The sequence below is a fragment of the Lepisosteus oculatus genome, chromosome 12 (genome assembly GCF_040954835.1).
Source record: "Lepisosteus oculatus isolate fLepOcu1 chromosome 12, fLepOcu1.hap2, whole genome shotgun sequence".
NCBI classification, from domain to species: domain Eukaryota; kingdom Metazoa; phylum Chordata; class Actinopteri; order Semionotiformes; family Lepisosteidae; genus Lepisosteus; species Lepisosteus oculatus.
Window position 1 is genome coordinate 675,581 of NC_090707.1, and position 17,134 is coordinate 692,714.

The 17,134-nt window shown below is 38.1% G+C and overlaps 1 protein-coding gene and 1 long non-coding RNA gene across 2 annotated transcripts; one reads left to right on the forward strand and one right to left on the reverse strand.

Annotated features, from left to right (window-relative positions):
* Positions 1–544: 544 nt before the first annotated feature.
* LOC102684223 (C-X-C chemokine receptor type 4) lies at positions 545–2,876 on the reverse strand. Its single transcript, XM_006636313.3, has 2 exons — positions 2,772–2,876; positions 545–2,152 (listed from the first exon to the last, which is right to left on the reverse strand). Exons 1-2 carry the CDS (start codon positions 2,787–2,789, stop codon positions 1,085–1,087), a joined length of 1,086 nt encoding a protein of 361 aa, XP_006636376.2. The 5' UTR covers positions 2,790–2,876; the 3' UTR covers positions 545–1,084.
* Positions 2,877–8,995: 6,119 nt separating this feature from the next.
* On the forward strand, positions 8,996–15,099 carry LOC138242020 (uncharacterized). The gene is made up of 3 exons (XR_011191295.1): positions 8,996–9,027; positions 13,500–13,544; positions 13,777–15,099. It is a non-coding gene; the product is annotated as an uncharacterized lncRNA (long non-coding RNA).
* Positions 15,100–17,134: the final 2,035 nt, after the last annotated feature.

A 17,134-nucleotide genomic window follows, 5' to 3' on the forward strand; every position in this document is an offset into this window, starting at 1 on the left:
CTTGTGTCTTGAAAAAATCTTGCATAATCCTTTTCCCCAAAGTATTTAGCTCTCTGGAGGCTGAGTAGAATCCAGAAAAGCCTATATAAGTGTAAGGAATGGCCAAGAGGTGAGAGAATCTGAAATAGTTTGGGCTTCAGTTCAAGTATCACTTAGGTACATGAGACATTAACTGTAAATAAGTCTCATCAGGTTTGTGCAGTAATATTTGTATATATTTCTCCTTAGTAGTAAATCAAATACACTATATGGAACAACAAACCTTTTTCTCCAGTGTTTCTGAATTGAATAGGATATGCGAATATACCATAGTTGAAAAGACTTTTGATATGTAAAAGCTCATTTAAGCTATGTAATTGAAGACTTCAATAGTCAGATGTTCAGAAGGAGAGCCACTTCTGAAACAGGAACTTTGCTTCAGCATTCAGCCTAATTTTGAGAAGGAATTTTCTTTTGCTCTTGTAATGATTCAAGTGCTCCATCCCAACCTGAGTACTTCAATCTAATCTTCTACATCAATGTTAAGAAGAGACGATGCAAGATATTTCAGAAACAATTTTGACTTTATTATTAATAATCTGGAAGAGTGAAAGCAGCAATTTAAAATGATTTGAACTTTAGCAAACACTTTACAAACATTCAGTATAAAACACATACCTTAAATAAATAGCATCTGAGAATAACAACGTTTAAGTGCTACCACAAGCTGAAAGGTAATTTCTATATACAAATCCTATAATATGAACCTCAAGTATTTTTAACAGCCTCTGAGAAATATGATGTGCCAGACGTCACACCTGTGGAATACTTTATGCAAGTTTTATTTTATGGTAAACAAATATCAAATTTAATACAGCTGAGAGAACAAGAATATTAGCATTTACTGACACCTGGCCAATTAATGTGCTCCAGGCTCTGCCTGGACAAGGTATCTTACTTAACAAATAATAAGAATATAACACACTTAAATAGCAATGTTCTAAAAAAACAAACAAGAAAAAAACTGTACAGAATAGCAAATAACAAAATGTAGTAAAAGTCCCTTATTTAAACTGAAGTCTCTTGAAAAGTAACAGTGTCTTTGTTAGCTTGATTGGAAACTTGAAGACTCTGACTCAGTGGAAACTGATGAAAGTCCTCCTCTTTTGCTCTTGGACAGGATCTTCAAGCTTGAGCCTCTGCTGACCGAGAGCGCAGTCCTGGCAGACTTCTTGAACTTCACCCCCAGGAAAGCATACAGGATCGGATTCAGGCAGCAGTGGAAGTAGGCCAGCGCCTCCGTGATCAAAATCCACTTCTCCAGCGCTTGCTCCAAAATGCAGCTGTGCTGGATCACGTCGAGCATCATCAAGGTGTCCACGAAGATGGCGATGCAGTAAGGCAGCCAGCAGCTGAAGAACGTGAGTATGAGGATGACGGTGGTTTTCAGCGCTTTGCGCTTCTGTTGGACCTTAGAGCCTTGGGAGAGCCTGGAGATGATGATGCAGTAGCAGGTCAGAATGATCAGGCCCGGAAGCACCAATCCCACAAAGACGTGCTGAAACCGGAAAACGGTCATCCAGATGAGGGAGTTTCCCGGGTAAATGCGCTGACAGTTCACTCTGGAGCCCGCATTATGGACTTTGGCGAAAACCAAATCGGGCACAGTGAGGAGGGCTGCAGGCAGCCAGACGCCAACATATATGACCTTCTCTGCCAGCAGTTTTCGTGGACCCTGGCTGTTAGTTGCTCGTACGACGGCCAGGTACCGGTCCAGGCTAATGAACGCCAGAATGAGGACGCTGCTGTACAGGTTGACGGTGTAGATGACGTGGACTGCAGTGCAGAGAAAACCACCGAAGTACCAGCTGCTGGCAGCATCGACAGCCCAGAAGGGCAGTGTGAGCACAAACAGCAGATCAGCAATCGAGAGGTGCAGCCTGTATTTGTCCGTCATGGTTCTGGACTTCCTCTGGAAGCCCATCACAACGACCACCAGTCCATTGCCAACAATGCCCATGAGGAAGATGAGTCCATACACTGTCGGCAGGAAGAACTTCTTCAGGTTGTTGCTCAGGGCTAGGTCACAGGGCTCCACGAAGTCATTGTATCCTGAACCAAAGTCGTCTGAAGTGTTCGTGTCATCGCCGAAATCAACCACAAACACATCAGTCTGAAAAAGGCAAAAACACAAATCGACGTCAGTATACCAAGTACACGTTTATATTCTGATTCGGTTGTGCACATAACTACTGCCAAAAAGCGGTATTCTGTTTTACACTAATTTATTAATAGATAGCATTTAACCCTATATAATCTTAAGCATAGTACCAATCTATGAAGACGCGTCGAAAGTACAGTAATACATGCTGGGGTAGTTTTTAACAGCGAGCATTAAAATCAGTGCTGCTGGACCGAGGCGCTCTGAAAACGCTGCAGCGCATTAGAGAACAGACTCCTCAAAACAACCCGTAAAAGGCTGATACCCACATTTTTACTGATTTATTTAACTTATCAGTAAATAAGTTAAATCTTGATCAGTAAATCTTAATATCAAAGAACAGCTGATAACAAACCTACATCTTCACTTTGCAAATATCCCAAAATAGCAAAACGCCCTATTAAATTCACCTGATGAAAAATCAATAGATATCGAGAATAATCTATTGAGAATAGATAATAATGAGAATAATAATGAGAATAATGTAATAATGAGAATTAATTCAAAGCCGTTCTCTGTTATGGATATTGCTAAAAACTGCCGAATCTGCGATACAATGAGTGATACTTACATTGGTGTAAGAAGACATGGTTCCCACTGTAAGGATCACTTCAAATCTGTCATAAACCCTCCAGCATCTGGATGATCAACAAGTCGATTGAGCCTCTTTTAAACCTTGGTGCCATATGTACCTTCACCAAACTCGGGCCGCCCCCAGGCGGGGCTGTGTGACAGTGACGTCCCTCTTCACCACCCAGCAGCTTGCCTTAACACGTGTGACCTGGGCTACTTTCCAAAAATAGTTTCTTTCTTCCCGTTTTACAATAAAACCAGTGTTGACTGTTGCTTGTTAATATCTACGAGAGCATTGTAGTCAGTTTGTTTTTGTTGTGTTATGGGGAAAAAGCCTAATAGCCTAATTTACGTTACAGCCAAAATAGCACGCAGTCGTCAGTCTTCAAAGTCTGCAGCAAACTTAAAAAGCACTTCACAACAATGATATAAATTTGTATTTGTGCTGAATATTCGCTATTTAATCAGTATTCACGAGTGAAAAGTGGAACAGAGTGAACTCGCAGAGGGATAGTCTACTTCACCGGTTCATCGTGTTACCGCATTTCTCTTAAGCTCTGGGAGCACGTCTCCCGATAGTCACTGAAAAAATTGTATATTAATTAGCAATCACGTTGATGCGTCCTTTATTCGATTATTTTGTTTAAAGAACCACACCAACAGATTCGGGTTTAAAAATCCGTTTGTATCTGGGTGATATTATAAATTCCAATTGCTTTTCACGAGTTTCTTGAACTGGCATGATCACAAGAACGGTGATATGTTCAATTTGACTCCAAGGCGAGCTCTGAGTCATGACTAGACTTTATTCTGTCATTTTAGAATTAATGCCTGTCACCTGTTTTCTCCGGGGTAACTTTATTATTTATATCGGTTTCTGTGGAAGTATTTTATTTCCCAAAGCCCAAAACCTCCACCCTGGATTGTGACTTTCATTGTCATCACAATACCCCTATGTTGTTTACGCTCCACTGGCAATGAATGCCCTAAAGGATTCAATGCAAATTCCCCAGCTAACAGCCTGAAGTGCAGCGACTTGGTTTACCCTCTCCTGTGCAATTCAGTGCAATAGGTGGTGCCCAGTAATCTGTTGAGGCTGTTCCTCCACGTGCACCTTTTTCCTTACCAGTTTAGCCACTGGTCTTCTTAGCTGCTTCACTCCTGTTCTCTAGCGCTCTCCTCAAAGCCACATATACATCTGTAAAACTGCTTTATTGAACAAAGTGTTCTCAATATTAAGGAGGATCACTGAAATAGAACTAAACGATTCACAAAATGAAGGAAAAGACTGGGACAACAAAAACTCACAAAAAAGCTCTTTCTCAAATATAGTTGAAAGAATTTAGAATTTTCTTTGTAATGCACTATGAACAAACAAACACATTTGGCCCAGTGGACTTCAGGAACTAGAAGACACAAGTGGAATGAAGGAAAAATCACACGTAAAACTGAGAACAGGGGGTTATTTTTCACGCTAAAGGTTGTGGGAGTCTGGAACAAACTACTGAATATATTTTTATAGATGAATTCTTGATTTATTTCAAGCAGCAATGATAATAATTATTCCTTACACTTATATAGTGCTTTTCTGGATGCTCCACTCAAATTGCTTTACAGGTAATGGGGATGCCTTCACCAGTGTGTAGCCCCACCTGGATGATGCAGTGGCAGCCATAGTGCACCAGTACTCTCACCACACACAAGCTAGATGGGCCTATTGGCCATCTCTTGTAATATTTCTTTCTTATGTTTTCATGTTTTAATTGGTAATTAGAAAAGCTAACAAGTTTTATATTTTTTATGAAAATTTAAACAAGACACTACTTATCTAGTCTTGTCTAAGTGGTAGGGATGGTTTGAGGTCTGTAGTAATGTATTCCTGCTCCTGTGCAGAATCTCCTCCTGGAATCTTTGCACCAACTTGTGAGCCTTTACCTGCTAAAGACTTCTTTCTACTTCTGCAGCCCTAACAACTTCCTCTTGTGGAGTTTAATTATCTTTGTGCATGCTCATTCGGGAGTCACTCAAATTTTGAACCACACGGTGATAGAGCATTATGTGAAGCATTAAGAAGGTTAAAACCTTCTTAATCTTCCTAGCAGTATTAATACTTTAGTATTAGCCAAAGAGTCATGGAATGGTAGTTTAGTTTAACACACCCTCCCTTCTCTCTTGTTTGTGTAAGCATGCGGGCAGTACAAAGTGTTTTCATATGCACCAGAATCTCAAGGGAATACCCAACAGGGCTCCATGTGTAAAGAGCAGACACTAAAACATATGGACTTATTCTTTGCTCATGTAATTCTACTCCTTGTGCTTTGAAGGCATGCAGGGCAGGACTGTGGAGCCAGGGGAGGAGAGGTGCCTGCTGCTGGAGAGGGTGTCTGTGGGCTGTGAGATGTGGAGTCATATGAAACAAGGCTATCTGAAGGTAAAGTTCACTGTCGGCCCCAAAACAGACCAGAAATCTGTCTTCTGCCTTGATTACTTCAGTAAGTAACTTGTAGAACTTGAAACTTGTTTGTTTTAAACAAATGTTGTTTAGTTGATGCATAATTCCAATTTCTACATAACTAAAATAAAGTTAGAATCTCAGAAAGCATTTCACACTCTGCTGTTCTGGAGGGCATTATTGGTTGCTTTCTATACTCTCATTATCTACAACAGTAACTTATTTAACAACACTATTTCCTTCTCAAATATTTGTTTTTAAAAAACAAAGCACGTATAAATAATAAGCTATGTATCATATTTTTGTTCCAGACAGAAAGTGACTCACAGTGGAAAGTTTCCAAAAGAAGGAAGGAGTGGGTGTCAGCTCAACAAAAGAAAAGTCAAACAACCCCTAGTGATTGTTATTGTTATTATTATTATGCTTATTATTATTATTATTATTATTACCTGAAACAGCCGATTTCTGCAGAGACAATCAGATTGAAGCTAGGGTATGACAGTGGAACCCCAACCAGGCACTTAACACGCAGGTCCACAGCACCCAATAGACTTCAGTGATCATCAGATCACTGTACACTGCTTAATGATGGCCAGCAATATATTAATATTCTGAAAGGCTTTGAGTTTATGTAATACCTTATGATACCTTAGAAATTGGAAGGAATTTATTTGAACTTAGACTTTTTTATTGTGCTTCTTCATTGAACCACAATTAAATATTATTAGAAATCGGATTCTCCATTAGAATTCTCATCTGCTTTTTTGCTCCAATTAAAATAAAAAAGGAAGAGTTATTTTAATAAGATCCTTCATCACTCCAGTGTTGTTACAGGTCTTAATCTATGTTTTGCTTTTAATGTCCAGCATTAGATACCAAATAACTGTAGTCTCCATGTCTAACCATAGATTTATTGACCACCAGATAACATTTTTGGCATTACCAGTTAGCCTTTAAAAATGCAGATAAGTAAATGGATAACTCGAACAATGACAAGCATGTACTCTTTCTCATTGATTTTGAATGTGTTTGCTGGGTCATACATACCAACAAGCCCATTTTATTATGCACTGGAAAAAATAATCTATTAGCTATCATTGGCAAACAGTCCATCTTAAGAGCTGAGATTTTGTTGTATAAAAATAAGATGTTGGTTTTACACCTACTTTTAAAAGACTTCTAAAAGACTTTGAAGGATTAAGAACACCTAAAACTCTAATCTAGCCATTTCAATCTGAATACAATAGAAGTGTGAATAATTTAGAATACAGATCAAAAGTGCAAAAGGAACTGGTTGTAGGGCTTTGTAGCTATGGAGTACTCAAGGAGAAGAATTGGTATTAACATGAGCTTCAGATAAAGCAGAAAATGTACCTACACCCCCTGGTGTGTGCGTAAACTGTAAGGTTTCAATCAGAAATAGTTCAATTTCTCCAACGTTGCTTTCAGAAGATTATTCCTTGATGTATTTTGCAAATATAACCCATTGTACGTGTCAGCACAAACAGTGGAAATTGCCAGTGACTGTTTTTTCCCCCATAAAACAGCTGAAAACATATCTGCAATGGACAGGTGTTTTTACACCCTTGTCAATATGTATAAGCCAGGAGCTTCAGCCTGTATGCCAGTGTTAGAAACAAGTAGATATAAACAGGAGAACGCAACCCAGCACAACTTGTTTGAATTTAATAACTAATTAACTTGGGAATGTCATCCAGGCATTTCTTGAAGGAAGCCAGGATAATGGTTTTCTGCAACAACTGACTCCCTCAGACCTTCCGGATAAAAAAGAGTCCTAGTCTCTCTCTTGACAACTTTTTTTCTATAAAGTGAGAGGAACCAAACTCTGTAGCTGTATATTTCTGCAAAAGAATAAAGAGAGTGTTAAAAGAAAAGGGAGATGCTCTTACTTCAGAATTGGTTGGCTATAAAATACATGAAAAGTAATGTCCTTAATAGAGCTTAAAAGAGCAACTCAGAGCAGAGTTCAACCTTTTTTTCTGTGCTGTTAAGTCTAGAGAGCACATGACACCCCAGTCTTCGTCAGGGATTACATCAGCAGTGCTGCTCACTGTTTATACAGCTGGGTGGACTGTACCCAAAGCACCTTGCTCAAGTGTAAAACAGAAGAGTCAGCTTGAACCCAGGAGACGTACCCATAGTGCTATACTGCCCTCAAATTTTCAAGTAGAAATTTCCATCCATCCATTTTCTAAAATGCTTCATCCATTACAGGATTGTGCGGGAGCCTGAGACTATCCCATCAAGCAACAGGCGCAAGGCAGGGTATACACTGGATGGGACACCAGTCCATTGCATGGCTGACACACCGACAAGCACACAATTTCCCTAGAAGCCAATTTACCGACCAGTATGTTTCTGGACTGTGAAAGGAAATGGGAGCACCCAGTGAAAACCCACACGAACATGGGGAGAAAACTAACTCCACACAGACAGCACCTCAGGTCTGGAACTGAACCCAGGGCCCAAGGGTTGTGAAATGGCAATATTTACTACTGTGCCACACATAGTAATTAATCAACTGTTTTTTAACAGAAGAAAATCATGACAACATAAATGGCTTGTTTAAGCTTAATTTGAATTAAAAAGAAACAAAGACATTATATTTCTAATATTTAAATATGGAATGTTAGAATTAATAAAATAATAGTGAATAGATAAATGACTACAGTACACGGTATAAGAGTATTTTTACCACATAGCATTTATATTGAAAGAAACTGTAGATTTAGAAAATGACATACTTCAACAAGTGTTTTTGTAAATGAAAGTTAAAACTTAAAATGAAAGGACCTGAGATATGCTGATCTGGAAAGCACCTAATTTTTTATTTATTCTATTGAAATGTATTTTACCAGTAAGCCCATACATTTAGGTAGCTTACTGGTACTAAGGAAATATCCTATACTGGCAGAGATAAAATAACAATATTTTTAATAAAATAACAATATTTTTAGTCATTGACAGAGAAAACAACAAGAGCACCTGGTTCAGGAATTAACATCACCAAGGGCATTGACAAAGTCAAACCAGTGGACTCTTCCTGAAACAACAGTGAAACATGACCAAGAGAACACAAGTGGACACTATGAAGAAATCACATTTAAAATTGAGGACAGGAAAAAGCCTTTTTTAGACAAACAGTTGAGGGCTACTTTCTTATGCTGTTGAAGCTGACGCCCGGGCTTCTTTCAAGAAATGACTAGATGAGATCTATGGATCAATTAACTAATAACAAGCACACAGCTAAAACTGGACTGAGTGGCCTCTTATCTTTAAACTTTCTTGTGTTTTTCTGTTTTATTAATTGTGTAGGCTTGAAGCTAGTCTCTCATTGTATGTTTCACACTCTGTGTCTTAGTTGGGAAATTGTAGTATGTTTTGGTGAACCATTGTTCAAGGCAGGCAGTGTGAGATTCAGTGCGCATTGCTTTAAGAACATGCAACAGTGGGTGAAGTTTTGATCCCACACCTCCAGCCAGTGTAAACTCCTAAGCCTTGTCAACATGCAGCTTACCAGAACAGATCCAAATCACTTTGGTGGCCCATTCATTCTGAAGGGACAGTTCGTTAAGCCTCTACTTTTGCAGATGATAGTAAGTTATTATCACCAGTGTAAGATACGGAATCTGTACTGATACTGGGGTGAGGAGTAAGGAAGTAAAAATAAAATTTCTGAAAAATTGAAGAAATACTTCTGTGGGAAAAGAAAAAGTGGAAAACAAACAAATGGTTTTATATTCTTTTAGGAACCGGGAGAGGAGAAGGAAGACTTAACAAAGTAAGGATATTTCTTTTTCTTTAATAAAAGATATTTGGCAGCTGTGGCATTCTGAGCAATAAAGATAAGAGATCTGTAATTTAAACCCAGGCTGGGCCGCTCTAACATCAAGATAGAAAAAATGTCTCTGCCCATGATAAATCTGACCTGAAGGGCAATGTGTTCTTCAACACAATTCTTCCTGTGCAATTCTCAGTGCTGCAAGCCGCTGGAATAGAAGTGTAAAAACTTTAATGGAAACCATGTTTAAAGAAAGCCAAGGGATTTGAACAATGGGCCACACAAGGACAAAGGTTTGCCTTATCTTGAAAAGGCACCTTCTGAGACCTTCCTCTGAGGAGCTGGATGAAAGCCTTTTCTTTTCCAACAGTTATGGTGACAGCATCAATCACTCGAGAAAAGACTAGGAAATTTGAAATGCTGTAAACCTATTTGAAATGACTAAATCGCATTACAATTCTTATAAATGTAGTATCGTGAAAGACTGTAGTGCTATTATCATCATCATCATCATCATCATGCGGCTTGTGCTTTTATCCAAAGTCACCTTTCTAAAAATTCTTTGAGGTTTTGAGTTTAGATCTGAAAGAGCTCAGGGAAGGTGACTCTCCGATATAGTGGGGATAGAGCTTTGGGGGGAAAGCACCCATAGAGTGTGGAGGGGCTTGGCGGACAGACAGGAGACCAGAATTCAAGAAATGAAGGTTACAAGGTGGGAATAGGACAGTAGTAACTCAGACAGGTACTGAGGTGCCAAGCCATTCAGAGGCTTAGTTATAGGTCAGCAAGAGGTTTATGAAGTCGACACAAAACCTGGTAGGACGCCAGTCTAAGGACACCAGGAGAGGAGTAATGTGACCACTTGCACTAGACTTGGTGAGGTGCTGATTTAGATAACCCAGTGATTAGGGTGTTATGGTAATCAATTTGAGAGAAGACAAAAGGGTTGACCAGCTTTTCAACTACAGTTAGAGACGACATAAGACATAGACTGGTGATATCTCTGAGGTGGAAGAATGATAGTTACTGATTAAATGGTTTGTTTAAATGATTAATTTGGGTGGGTGGATTACTGAAATCATGATATTTTATAATATTTTATAAAACTAAAAACATATCCTACACATCTCCTTCAAAGGATTTTTTTCCACTGATTTTCTGGCTACACTTGAGCAATTTTGTAATAGGCCATCATGAGCTACTATGGGAATTGCCTCACTTTTCAACAGAAGAAAAAACTTAATTTAACTGGATTCTAAAAAGTTCAGCTAGGACAGTAAAAAACATTTGGATCAGATTATTAAATATACATTGTATTGATATTGAGAAATGTGTTAAGAATTAAGAATTTTAAAAAGGCATGTGTGAGTGAGAGCTCTGATCTCTGAAGGCATCATACTACAACTGGAAATACAAGTGATCCAACATTTCTGTCTTGTACATACAGGGATTTTATCCTTTTTTTGCTGTGAGAATGCGCTATCTTTAAGCACTTATCTTACAGCTTTGCTGGCCTGCAGATAATACCTAGGAATTATATCATATAAGGTCTGGAACTCATTTCTTTACAATATTATTGTGCATTGGTAGGTTATGGTGTGTGTCTCTGGTTGTGCCTGCATTTGTGTATGTGCATGTGTTAGTGTGTGTGCCTTCACTGGAATGATAACACTTTAGGTGTCAGAAGAAGGCTCCTCAGCTGAAACATTGTGTTTTCTCTTTTCTCTTTTCAGCATGAAATAAACCTTTACTTGTTCCTTTACATAAATTAACAATACATGGTAGTGCCACTGATACTGGAGACACAGAGAATGAGTGCTAACGTGTTTGTTTTTGTCTGTATTGTACACAGGGTGGTTAAACAGAGGCACAGTCAGCATATGAATTTTATATTATAAACAAATCTCCTATAAATAAATAAATCTCCTTCAAAGCACCTATTTCTACTGATCTCCTTCCTACTCTTGAGCAAATTGTAATAAACCACCATAAACTATATAGCCATAGCCAGCTGTAAAGCTATATATATAGCTATATATATAGCTATATACTGAATATATAGCCATATATCCAGCAGTAAAAGTTATGAATTGCAGCTATATCAACCTATAACTGAAAACTGGCAGCCTGCTGAAGCTCAGCAGTGTGGTCAGTAACTGGCTGGGAGACCTCCTGGGAAAGCTAAGGTTGCTGCTGGAAGAGGTGTTAGTGGGGTGAGTAGAGGGTGTGTGGGTCCTAATGCCCCAGTATAGTGACAGGGACACTTTACTGTAAAAAGGTGCTGTCCTTTGGATGAGACGTAATACTATGGTCCTGACCTTCTGTGGTCATTAAAAATCCCAGGGCGTTTCTCAATAAGTGTAGAGGTGTCATGCCGGTGTCCAGGACACGTTTTCCTCTGCCTTTACCAATCATGGCCTCCTAATAATCCCCGTCTCTGAACTGGCTCCTTCACTCTGCTCTCCTCCCCACTGATATCTGATATGTGATGAGCGTACTGGTGCACTCTGGCTGGTGTGGGGGCTGCACACTGGTGGTGGTGGAGGGGAGTCCCTGTTACCTATAAAGTGGTTTGACTGGAGTGTCAAGAAAAGCTCTATATAAGTGTGAGGTATCATTATTATAAACATGGGAATTGCCTCACTTTGCTTTCAAAGGAAGAAAAAAAATTAAATAGATTTTAAACACTCCGCTTGGAGTAGTTACTTAGATGTTAATGGAATAATAAGACAGTAAAAAAATAATTTGGATTCAATCTTTATATTTTCATTGTATTGAGAAACATGTCAAAAATCAAGAATTTAAAAAAAACCATGAAACTAATGTATAAGTTGGAGCTCTGGTGCATAAGAGAAAGTATTACATCATCTCTGCAGGCACCATTCTCCAACTGTAAAAAACAACTGGAAGTATATACAGGGATGCTATCCACCTATTTTTTTTTGCTATGAAGCACTTTACAGTTGCATTTTGAAATCTGAAATGAAGGTAAAAACTTTAACTCTAAAAGAAACAAACAGTTCCGTTTCAAAGGAAGAATCAGGGACCTGTGTTTTTCATACCTTCATACTTTACATGTTCTGTGCTTCTCTTCAACAAAACGTGGAAGGTTACTTAAAAACGCGCCACAATATGTCATCTGAGACAGAAATAGCAAAACTGATGCTGAACACAGTGTACGTGTGTGGGCACAACACATCTTTTGGTTTTCAGATGGCAAAGAAAACAGGAAGTCGACAGTTGGTGTTAGAACATACCCAACCCCTGACGAGTGCAGCCTTGTGACCTAGACAAGAGCTCAGCCACACAAAAAGGCGGGCCACAATATACTTCCCCTGGGCTGCTAGGGAAATTTGGATGACTTCTGGCATGTAGCCCAAACCAGCCACAAGACTGGTTGAGAAACAGTGTCAAAATGTACACGGAAGGGTGTTTTCTGTCTTTGTGTGATAGACGTCTTGTGGTTTATTTTCTTTGCTAATTTCTAACGTCCAAAATGTGGGTGGCTGCTGCACAGCCTTATTAACTCCATTTAGAAGCAAACATGAGAATTTTAGGCCTGAGAGACACCACCTTTAAAAGCTGCTGCTGAACATTGTGAATGTATCCATCGTCCACTCGGCAACTTCACAGTCAGGAGAACATTCCTTCCTTAGAAAACATTATTAACAGTCAGAAAGATACAGTACAACACAAAAGTATAATTGGACATATTCTGGAATAGTTTGTACTCTAATAAAGTAATTAAGAATGGTTTTATAATTTTTAAATCAAATTAATTCATAAAAATATTCCAGGACTGATTTCAGTTTGGTTTTTTATGTTTTGAATATGCATGATATTCAAGTATATTGTTTCTTTGCATATTCAAAACAACATGATTTATGAGAACTCTTCTTTTCACAAAACTGGTTGTTGCTGTCCTGTCACTTTACACTATTATTATTTAGTTATTTTTAACATGCATAATGTATAATTTAAGAAACAAGTAATAGGTTTATTCCATGCTGAAAAGAGAAGACAAAACACAACATTTCGGCTTTGAAGCCTTCTTCTGACACCTGAAGAAGGCTTCACAGCTGAAAAGTTGTGTTTTCTCTCTTCTCTTTTCAGCATGGAACAAATGGATTATTTGTTCCTTTGCAGACTACGCATGCTGACGCAGCTACCCACCTGAACAACATGTATAATTTAAGTCTCATATGAATAAGAAAAGGTTAATTCCACATTGAGAAAACAGAAGAAAAAATTGAATTAACCTCTTAATAAGGAAAATAATTGACCTCTACTTGTTCCTTTACAGTCACACACTGACACTCCACTGTAACCACTTCACACACCTTATAGTTTCCCTACTTGAGTTACATGGCTGCACACAAAAAAACACCCGAAGGAGGCTCCACAGCCAAAACTTTGTGTTTCCTTCCTTCTCTTTTCAGCATGGAATAAACCTTTAACTTGTTCCTTTGCAGCCTATGCATGCTGATGCAGCTATTTACTTGAACTGCACAAAAAAGGTTGGTACCCATATCAAAAGTTTTTTATTTAGTGCACTATGAACACATCTGCAAAACGTTTAGATGGTAGTAGCAAGTATAGCTCACTGTTATCCATAGTTTCTCACTGAACTCAAGCAGTGACCATGTGGCCAAACCTAACCACAACAGAAGGGTGATGAAAGGGATCAGTGGATTTTCACTTTTATCATTCATTGATCTAAATAACCCATATGGCTAAACTCCCTTTCAGACACACTTCAGACTGAAGGGAGGTCAACATTCACATGCTCTCTGAGAGGGATCGCTCAGCCCAGAATACAAGCAGCTGATGAGGGAACACCCAGGTGCACTGACATGAGAAAGACACTGGAAAACTGAGACAGACGGAGATCAAGATGAAAGTTCGGTATCTTCTGTGATACCTACGAGAAACGACTAATGCAAACAGCCACAGGACCATGGAGACAAAACTATATTTCAATCTGATTCAGATCCCTACATAGTGCAGAAACAGCGCTTGCTAGTATTACTAATTTACTGCTGACTTGCCTTTAATACAGTTGATCATACCTTCTTGCTCAATAGATTAAAGTGGAGTGTTGCTATTGCTTAAACTGCTGTGTCATGTTTTAAAGCTCTTCTAAGTGATTGATTAAAAACTATTTGTTTGAACCAGGTACTGTTCATCCAAAAATTGGTTATACCTGGAATTGTTCCCACTAGGAACAAGTAAAGGTTTATTCCATGTTCCAAAGAGAAGAAAAGAAACACAATGTTTTGACTATGGAGCCTTTAATGGTGTGGCTTCGGGTCACACCTGAAGAAGCCTCCCCTGCCGAAACGTTGTGTCTCTTTTCTTCTCTTTTCAGAAGGAATAAACCTTTACTTGGTCCTTTGCAGCACACACATGCTGAAGCATCTCCCTACTTGACCTACTATTGGTCCCACTAGGCTGTCTAGGTCATATTATTTTTTTGTATCTAAATGTTGTCATGATCATGACAGCCTTCATCTCCATCCTGATGGCACCAAAAATGATGCACACATGAAACCTGTCACTAATCAAACACTGTCTGCCTTGTCATGAACAAAGTCCAAAATTATTCTGCTTGTTTCTCTTTATGAACTGTATGAACCTGAGTTTGGCTCGGATGGTCTAGGAATCAGTCCAAACATTTGGGTCATGATTCAGGGATCATTTATGATCCCAGACTAGCATGGCAACCTCAAGTTTGCTACATTGTGAATTTTTTTGTAACATTGCTTATATTTCATATACATTTCTTATATCCATTCATATCTCTCCCAAAGTGATTGATTTTGTATTACACTGCTTGTCGGATCTTGATTTGCTTAATTGTAAAGCACATTCACATATCAAGATATTTAACTTGCTTTCCTCTTCCCAGTGCAATATTTAGTAATACATTGAAGACATGTTACTATCAATCTATATGTAAATTGTCTAAATATCATTTGAAGGAAGACTATATTTACTTCAAGGGAGAATTTTGAACAGGAAAACCCATGAGTATACTGTACCTGGGCACACAGTGTTATAATTAACCGAAGTTTGTTTTAAAAAAATAAATTTTATATATGGTTATATTGCTTTACTTTGACAAGACCTGAATTCAATTAAAAGTACTTTTGTCAATATGAATTTTACTCAAATTTGTGCCATCCTAGTTTTAAATAATTCAATATTCAAATGCCCGATTGTCCAATTTATGACTCATACATAATTTTGTAAAATAAAGTTGACATAGACCCATCTTTTCAAATTAATTTTTCATTAATGTACTGTAATCTAAACTGATTTTGTCCTTTATATTTTTCATTTTGTCCAATTAGTTCTGTAAGGATGACTTATTAACAGCTTAGAAAAACAGATGTTTATCTGCCAACACAAAGCATATATTTGAAGTTCATCAGGTTGTCTTATTCTAGTAGATAACATAATTTAATTGAATTGAATCCAGTTGGTTATCATGCAAAAGACTACAGTACTGGTAGATTCCAGATAGCATTTTTGATTTGATATACATGTAAATACTTTCCCCCTGCTACATCACTCTTGAATCCTAAAAAATAAAAAGCAGTTGCTAAGCATGTAACCTCCAGAAAATGCTCAGACGTGTACTGTGATCAAAGTGAACGCAGCACAGAAGGATCGATATCTGATCAGCCAGAGGGAAACAGCTTGGCACCAGTGTGGGGCCTTGAAGTCTGAAAGGTGACACCGAGGTGATTGCTCAAGGCAAGCAGAGACAAATTGCTACTTTTCAGCACTTTTGAAAATGAAAATAAAGAACACCTGTTAACTTGCCTAGCTGATATACTTACTCACTTCTACAAGTAATAATTAAAGGATTTTTACAATGAAATTGGTTTTGTAATATAGATGCAGATGTTGAACTGCAGTAGAAGGACTGTATGTTCCATGTATTAACACACACTGAGCTTTTGTTTGACAAGACCCCCTTTCCCATTTCAGAATGAATGAAAGGATTACGTTCAAGTCCCCTTAATTAAAATAAGATCTAGTAAGATCCAATACAAAAATGCATTAATGTTCCCAGCTTTGTAGTAGTCAGAGATACATAAAGCAAGTTTTGTCTTGTAAAAGTAGAACAGTGAGTTGAGGTTTCTAATTTAACATTATCATTACTTTTGATTTCATGCAGTACATGTGTTTAACCCATAACTGGAATAACTGTTTTAATTTACAAAGGACAATTGACATAAACAAAAATCATTGCTTAGCTCCACTTGGCATTTTTATTTGCATGTCCAGCAAACAGTGTGTTAGTTCAACAGTGGTTCTGGGAGCTCTTCTTGGCCAGTGGAAAGGAAAGGCAGCTCACTTTCTGAATGATCAAACACTGGAAGTGGCAGCTACTCAATGTATGGGTTTATTTCATGTCACCTTGGAAAATCCTAATCATTTGAGGGTTTTCTTATTTAACTCTTCTGAAAAGAAATCTAATATCATGGGGACATATTTTAAAGTTTCAGGTCAAGATAAGTATGTGTTAAGTCACCAGAAGAAGAACGCACTATTTTATTTCTGGGATTAAATGCACATTCCAGAGAAGCACACTAAATGGTCTTTTGAACGGGAAATAAATCTCTTAAAAGGTGCCTGTAATGATTCCCATGAGAATTTAAAGCTGCTGAGTTTTAAACTGAGTAAACACCACCATTCTACACCCTTCCAAAGAATTTCCTTGATATTCCGCACAGCTTCTGGTCTTTGTGGGCATTGTGAGGTGCAGAGTCCTTAATCTGCCTTATTTTCCTGGGGCCCCCTCTTTCTTTGTATAGCTAAATGACTTTTGCACAATCAAATCAGACCCAACCTCTTTTCACTGGCACGTTTGAGTATTCAACAGATGTTTATATTCCTTTTTGAAGCAGGTGGAAATAGTGGAAACATTCCTCAAATTTGTGATTCCCAGTGGTTGTTTGGAGTTTAAAAGGATCTGCAGTACTGCATATTATACTGGTCACATTCTTATCAATTGAAATCTCCTTAGTGTTTTTTATTGCATTTTGTTGCCATTTCATTCTTAAGATACTACATTGTCCTACTAACTGGTATATCC